General features: G+C 36.3%; 1 protein-coding gene across 1 annotated transcript; it reads left to right on the top strand.

Moving 5' to 3' along the window:
* Positions 1–2,057: 2,057 nt before the first annotated feature.
* LOC131073933 (pentatricopeptide repeat-containing protein At5g50390, chloroplastic) lies at positions 2,058–4,401 on the top strand. Its single transcript, XM_058010455.2, has 2 exons — positions 2,058–3,963; positions 4,094–4,401. Exons 1-2 carry the CDS (start codon positions 2,189–2,191, stop codon positions 4,272–4,274), a joined length of 1,956 nt encoding a protein of 651 aa, XP_057866438.2. The 5' UTR covers positions 2,058–2,188; the 3' UTR covers positions 4,275–4,401.
* The last annotated feature ends 3,695 nt before the right edge of the window (positions 4,402–8,096 follow it).

Genomic DNA, 8,096 nt, shown 5'->3' with positions numbered 1-8,096 from the left:
ATTAACAGGTCGATCTTTTGGTGCAACGACAACTGTACTTCTAACATCACTATAATAAGGATTATAAGGAAAGAGTTAGGATGAGGTGGTTCTAATAGATGGTAACAACCTCATTCCTTAACAATGTCTCTAGCCCACATTCTTAACACAATTATCTTTCAAAATAATTCATGTAGGGTACTCCCCTTACAAACCCAAACACACAACAAAAACAAAGAAATAACTAGAAAATGCAAGAGGGAAACACTTGCTTTCTATTATCCTAATGAAATGAAACTACAACATTTAGAAAATAATATGCTATAGCCACATGGGCCTTCTCATTGCAATAATATGCAAACCAAAGCTATAATATGCACTACTAGAACTGAAAAACTACCTTTTGTGACCCTCATTCACCTTCTTTATTTAGAATGTATAACCACCCCAAAATATTTTATTCGTAGTTACAAAATTAGGGTTACAATATGTCAGCCAATAGAAAAAATAACACCCAAGGCCTTTATAAAATAATAAGTCGTTTGGGGCCCACAGAGCGCTGCCCTTCGACCCCGCCCTATATGACAACAGGGATTGTGCCAGGGGTGCTGCCCCCAAACCCCCGTTAAATAATTTGGGGAGAAATTGCGGCGATATAAGGAGGGAAAATTTATCCTCCGGGTTTGATTAAGCTCCATATAACAACACTTATTGCACAATGCATTTATTTACATATGGACAAATGGTGCAATGTAATATGAAGTCAAACTCTTTCACCCATGTTGTTACTCTTCTATTTCATACACATGTTCCCACATCTCTTATCCATACCTTATCCACATTTTCACACATCCCCATGCAATCTTCATGTATATGTTTATTTATGCACTTATGCCTATATATTTCATTCCAACCTTGATTCTACCACCCTTTTGTTTTGATGACTAAAAAATAGATGCTTGTTGTTTTTATCATAACTTTTAAACCAAAACTCAAATTTTCAACTTCTTATATGCATTTAAAGTCGAATGACACAATTTGAATAAGGTTGCTCTTAAAATCTGAAAAGTCAATCCATGAACACGGAATCGACCCTACACCTATGCATTTGACCTTTACCATTAATTCAAATATATGCCAACTTCTACCTTACACCTATGCATTTGACTAAACACATGTTTGTTTGATTTATTGCCATTTACATATAATTAACGGTAATCAATTGTATTCATTTGATCATGGACTATAATCATTCACATTTAAGAAGAAAAATACGCTAGGAACATTTCCATTGGTGCATTAAAATGAACCTAGATTAACACATTCATCACGTAAGCATTTGTATTACTAAAGCTAGCCGTTTTCAATATTTTATAGAAGTTTTGTGGGGGTTGACCTAGGAGAACATGTGACGCAGCTACTCTGGCTCCCAAACGGGGTTATAAAACATGTGTTATTGACTTTTACGAAAAATCACAGTCGTTGTTTGCACAATCAATGGTGTGTAATGTTTATGTTATTGACATTCTGTGGTACAACAGTGCCGTTTTGGAGCCAGAATAGCTAAAGGCGAAGAACATGTCTTTTAATAACATACTAATAGTCCTTTAATGATATTTCTCCATACCACTAATCTTCAAAGCAAAGTAAGTGGCAACACAAATAAAGGCAAAACTCAATGAATAAAAAAATAAAGATACACATTGAATAGGATCAAATCTATGTAGTAGAAGATGGATCTGAAAATGTTGAAGTGACCATAGGTAGAAACTTGACCCTACATAATCCAAACCAACTATCCCAAATCCACAAGAAAATAGCTACAAAGACTTATCATTTTCAAACCCAAAACACTTTAATTTCTATATTTATAATAGATTCATATATCATCTCCATATTTAAAACAAAATGACTTTAAATATGCAATTAACATTTAATATTTCTACTTCTTCATATCTAAAATTGCAATGTGTCATCACATTAATCTAAACCAATTGTTATGTGTATGCTTTTGTGTGGAGGAACATAGATTAAGTTTAGTTTAAGTTGATTTTCCTTTACAATATTGTATTCAATCTAGATAATTAGCCAAAGTGTGAAGGTCTAGATTGTTTTTGTGGACAAGATTTGTTATGACTGTATAGACAATTAAAATCACAGGATTGCTATTTCATCCATATTTTCCTATGGCTTTAAACAGTCTGTGTGCATGGCTGTACCAGGGCCATCATTGGGATTGTTCCCATATTGCCACTGGCACCAAAAAAAATATCTTCCTTACACTGTCAACGAGTGTAATAACATCAATGACTCACTTCATCATTTTGTGGGTTGTTCAACCGGTAAGGCAGCCGCTCTCATTGAAGCAATCCAACCTAAGCTTAAACTAATCCTCCCAGACTACATACAGGATAACCAAGAAGATTCTATCTCTGAAACAATTAAGAATCTCTGTAAAGAAGGGAAATTTCAGGTTGCCTTAGATATTTTTTATATTCTGAAGAAACGCCAAGATGTTAGTATAGACAGTGAAGTATATGCTGTTCTTCTGGATGGGTGCTACAACATGAGAAGCATAAGAGCTGTGGAAGAGAGCAGGAGAGTTCACAGGCACATGGTGGAATCAGGGATTGAAGTGGATTCTTCTCTGAGTGCAAAACTTGTGTTTATGTATGCCAATCGTGGGAAGCTGTTGGATGCACGCCAAGTGTTTGAAAAAATGCCTGAACGAGGTCTGGTGACATGGAATGCGATGATTGGAGGCTATGTGAAGAATGGGCGTAGTGATGAGGCTCTGAGAATGTTTTGTGAGATGATAGAGGAAGGAGTGGTGATGGATAATTATACGCTTGGAAGCGTTCTCAGAGCGTGTGCTTCAAAGTGTGAACTTGGGGTGGGACGACAGCTCCATGGTTGTGCTATTAGAATGGAGTTTCAGAATAATGTATATGTGGGAAGCGCTCTTCTTGATATGTATTCTAAATGTGGGAGAATTGAAGATGCACGCAAAGTGTTTGACAAATTGCTTAAGAAAAATGTGGTGTCTTGGAATGCCATGATTGCAGGATATGCCCAACATGGGTATGAAGTGGAGACTTTGAGATTGTTTGGTGAAATGCAGTTTGCAGGGGTGAAGGCAGACCATTTCACCTTTCCGATCATTCTTCGGGCTTGCAGTCGGTTGGCATTGCTGGGACAGGCGAAGCAGGTTCATGGAGTGGTTGTTAGATATGAACTTGAGCTAGATTTTGTGCTGGGGGGTGCGCTTGTGAATTTGTATAGCAAATGGGGAAGGATAGAAAATGCTCACCAAGTGTTTGACAAAATGCCTGAGAAGAGTATTATCTCTTGGAATGCAATGATTGCAGGTTATGGTATTCATGGACGAGGGAAAGAAGCTATACTGCTTTTTGAGCAAATGCAAAGAGAGGGGTACAAACCGAACCATGTTAGCTTATCAACTATTCTGTCTGCATGCAGTTATTCTGGTTTGGTTGATGCAGGATGGCAATACTTCGATTCCATGAGGCAGGATTATGGCATTTCTCCAAGAGCACGGCATTATGCCTGCATGGTTGAAATTATTGGTCGCAGTGGGAACTTGGATGATGCTTATCATTTCATCAGAAAAATCCCTATCAGGCATAACGCACATGCGTGGGGTGCTTTGCTTGGTGCTTGTAGAATCCTCGTAAACGTTAAATTAGGAGAGGTGGCTGCAGAACATCTCTTCAAACTAGAGCCCAACAAGATTGGAAATTATCTAGCGATGCTAGATATCTATGTTGCAGCAGGGAAGAAAGAGCATGCAGCAAGGTTGAGGAAAATGATGGAAGATAGGGGATTGATTCAGGGTTCAGAATGCAGCTGGATTGAGGTCAAGGGGTGTGTTCACATGTTCATTACGGGAGATAGGTTACACCCACTAAGGGAAGAGATCTATGCATTGTTGAAGAAGCTGACCACCCAGTTGAAAGAAGCAGGGTATGAGTCTAGACCAGGCTTCATGCTGCCTCATATAGAGCAGCAGCAGGAAGAGTTTTTTTGTTATCACAGTGAGAAGCTTGTAATTGCATTTGGTCTTATTAGCTTTCATCACTCCACATCTTTCCAGGTTTCTCAAAATCATCGCATTTGTGCTGACTGCCATACCACAATTAAGTTTATCTCCAAGGTTGTTGATCGAGAAATTGTCGTTCGAGATCCTAAATGCTTTCATCATTTCAAAGGAGGATTGTGTTCTTGTGGGGATTATTGGTGAACCTTATTCAAAAATCAACCATCCCCTGCTGTAGGTATTATTGTTTTGGATTGTACTTCAATTTTGAGTATAAATCATGACTACTTTAACATCTGTTGATAAACTTGACTGGGATGCTGATTGGGTTGGATTCAGAATACAAAAGATCTTCTGGTGTACAATCTTGTCTGTTAAACTCTAAACCAAAGATAGAGCTATGCGTTCATAGGGGGCATTTTGTAGGATAACATTTGTAACTGAAAAACTGTCAGTATGGAAGCATAATCTCTAGGATTTTAGGCAATGACCAACTTTTTTTGAGTATTGTGCTTTGCCAGGTATTGTAACCTAGATTTTGTCCTAGGTCATTATATTATTTTTAGTTGGCAGTCTAGTGATACTAGATTCAATTTATTGTACACAATTGGTCTTCAAATGGCGCTGTGAGTTAATTTAGAAAGAAAGCAAAAGTAATAGGGGAATGACAATCTGATATTCTAAACCATCCAATAAAATTGTGGGGACAGTAGTTTTTCCAAAACCTAGAAAGGTGTCTTATTGACCATGTACTTTGGATGTGTTTAAGAAGAAATTTCATTAGGCCAGCAAATGGTTAATTTTGGGTCAATTTGTCCAGTGGTTATAACTATCATGTACATATATGCATATGGTTTTGTTGTTCCATTTTATTTAACACCGTCTTATTAATTCAATTAATTCTGTGATAATTTTGACCAGCTTTGTGTTGTTTAAAGATTTTAGAGTTTCAGTGCATAGTTTTTTTTGGGAAGAGATCTATTTGTAATGTATGATTATTATTTATGCACAAACATTAGGCATTAGAGTACTCTAGGGATCTTGCCCTATGAATCAAGATGGAATGAAAATTTTGTGTGGCTCATAGTGGTGGTTTGAAGTGAAAAGGTAGCAAATCCAAATCTAAGGAAAAACACATGATCTTTTGGGAAAGTTGGGGTAAATTATGTTTTGTGAAAATTGAAAATCAGATGCCGTAGATCTATATAAGTCTTGGAAATAAAACATCGTATGGAGATTCCAACCATGCTAAGTCATAAAAGAGCATTTACTAAATTAAATAAGGTATAATGTTGCCATTGAGATCTGAAAAAGAATTGGTCTTAAAAGATTGATCTGGCACAACCTCAGTCCTCGTTTAGGAGATAATTATTCTTTTCATTTTATTATCTGCTAATCAAATTATATTTATAATATTGTGGAGCGTAAACATGTCTTAATTTGAAAGGAATTGGCAAATGGAAAATAGCAAATGAAAAGCCACATAAAAGAAACCAGGGAATTGAAGTTGTGCACCTAGAAAACGTTCAAATTGATGTGGGAAATGGAGTAGGGGAATTGGAATGCAATGTTAGTAAATATTCTAGGCTAAATTTAAACATTATTTGGGTTTGGGTGTTGTTGGTTAGCATAAATGACTTTGTCATTGATAATTCAATAACTTTTAGGTGATGTTCATCTTGGCTTTGTTCTTGATTGCAAAATATGAACAATAACTTTCAATAATAAGATAATCTAAGTGTGGGAGATAAGAGAACAAAGATGTGTTATATAGAGATTGTTGTATTCCCCTCTTAGATGTATTCTAACATCCACAAAGCACCATTGGAAAGATTTGGAGTGTGCATGCTTAGTGACGAAGTGAAAGTAGTGTTTGTAAGATATTGTGAAAGTAAGATAAAATCCTAGGGCAAAATTATGAGAACTAGTGTGTTATAATTTGTTGGAGACAAAGGGAGAAGGAAAATATCACAAAGAGAATGCAAGAGACAAAATGATTCAAATTTGGCTAGGATGACAATGGAGATGGTTTGAAGGTTTTGGGTTTGATTAGAAGAGGGGAAGTGGTCTCTAATGACTCTTTTAAAGAAAGGTGTTGGGTTTGATTAGAAGAGGGGAAGTGGTCTCTAACGACTCTTTTAAAGAAAGGTGTTGGGTCCCAAAACCACTACTCAACTTCTTAGAACATTATTCCACTCACAATGCCAAGGAATTCATCAAGAGAGTAAAACTGGTTCAACAAAACAATGGAGGGTTCAAGGTCAACTTTGCAAGAGTGGGTTTTCTCTCCTAGGCTTCGAGCTTGGTGTAAACTCAAGATGGTATTCCTAGAGGTTTGTGTAAACAAAATAGATAATGGGAAATAATGGTTAGCGAAACTCGAATTGTTGATGCAACTCTAAATATTGTTATTGAGAATGAGAGTAACTAATTATGCTACTACCTTTGTATAGCTAAGTACACACCATTGTAGTAAGTGCAAGGTGGGGACAAGTTGCATGATTCATAGAGGTTGATAAATACTATTCTTTGTATGCAAAGATATCATTAACTACATAGACTAAAACTAAAATGAAAAGGAAGTGTTTAGTGATTTATTTTGAATTTGTGTGATTAGAGTAAGTACACAAGAGATTGATACCAATCCAAGGGCAACAAAGTCACAATTGGCAATGAGAGATTGCAAGAGACAACATTAAATACCAATTTGGTCTAGCTTCTAAATAAATAAGAATGTATTATTTCCATTTTTATATTCTTAATTATCCTTTATTGATTTGAACAAGTTCATATGAGAACACAAGATGATCTATTACAAATTCTTGTGATAGGTTTAGAATCTTGTCACATTCATCAAATGGTGTTTACAGTCAAAGCAACAAAATGTGTTGAAGAGAACATTCCAAAATTAACACGTTTTCAGAATCTGCCCATGTACATTATTTGGGACACACAAAATGAACAATAAGTTTATAATAACCTTTTAATGGTCTAAATTGTCTCTACCTTCTTATAAATTCTCTAAAGTTGATTTTCTATGCATTATTTCCTTTTTGGATTTTTTTTTGCTATTCTTGCATCCTACTATAGATTAATAATAAAAAATGAGGACAAAACCAACATTAGCACCTAGTAGATTGAAACCCTATGTCATGGCACTGTAGTAGTGCCAAATTCACAACTAAGGATGAATCATGCCCAAAATGAACATCACAAATTGAATGATAGGTTGAGTATTGATTTTTGGTAGTTGGGAGATCTCCTACATTAATGGTGGTAGCTAAGAGCACATCTTGGATGTCTAATTTGAAAAAAAATGTGCTTTAGGTTTTAGATCTTGTTGGAGCCCAACTTATGGGAAGGAATAATGGGTTAGGGAGCGGGAGTGTCAATGAACCAAGTGTTAGGGTTTCACGCAGATCCGAAGCAAATATGAACTAACAATTATATGCATATTTAAATACAAAAGATAAAGAAATAAAATAGGACACAGATAACACAGAGATTTAACGTGGTTCACCTAGAATGGGTTACGTCCACCATACATAACCGTCCAATCTTTCTTATTATCCAACAAAAATAGTACATCAACCTTACAATGCCTTAAGCATCCCAGCCGCTTATAACATGCGTTTTTAGGGAAAAAACAAAGTCGACTTTTTTAGGGTTTTATTACAATGTTGGTTTTCATAAAAAAAAAATACCCCAAATTTTTTTTTTCTCGGGGGCTACCGCCCTCGAACCCCAACGAGGATACGTGCTGAGTGTACAGTACTTTGCTGATCAATCACCACATTTCAACAATCTCCCACTTGGAGACTGATCAGGCTCCACACCGAACAATCTCCCACTTGGAGATTGATACTACATGACACCACTGTACATGCAACATTTGCTGGATAAAACACTAGGACTCGACTGGTATAAATTCCACAATTATCAATCAAGAAGACCAACAGAAACTGATGAAGAAATCATCTTCTCATGTGGAACTGCCTTCGTGAACATATCGACAGGATTCTCACTTGTGTGAATCTTCTCAAGCCGTAACTGACCCTCC

Source organism: Cryptomeria japonica, chromosome 9, assembly GCF_030272615.1.
Source record: "Cryptomeria japonica chromosome 9, Sugi_1.0, whole genome shotgun sequence".
NCBI lineage: Eukaryota > Viridiplantae > Streptophyta > Pinopsida > Cupressales > Cupressaceae > Cryptomeria > Cryptomeria japonica.
This window is presented reverse-complemented; position numbering and strand designations above follow the sequence as displayed.

Bases quoted from the DNA above. Each gene is read 5' to 3' on its own strand.
- LOC131073933 (XM_058010455.2), top strand. From the start codon at position 2,189: ATGGCTGTACCAGGGCCATCATTGGGATTGTTCCCATATTGCCACTGG. The intron at 3,964-4,093 runs GTATGAGTCTAG...ACATCTTTCCAG, and splicing joins ACCCAGTTGAAAGAAGCAGG to GTTTCTCAAAATCATCGCAT.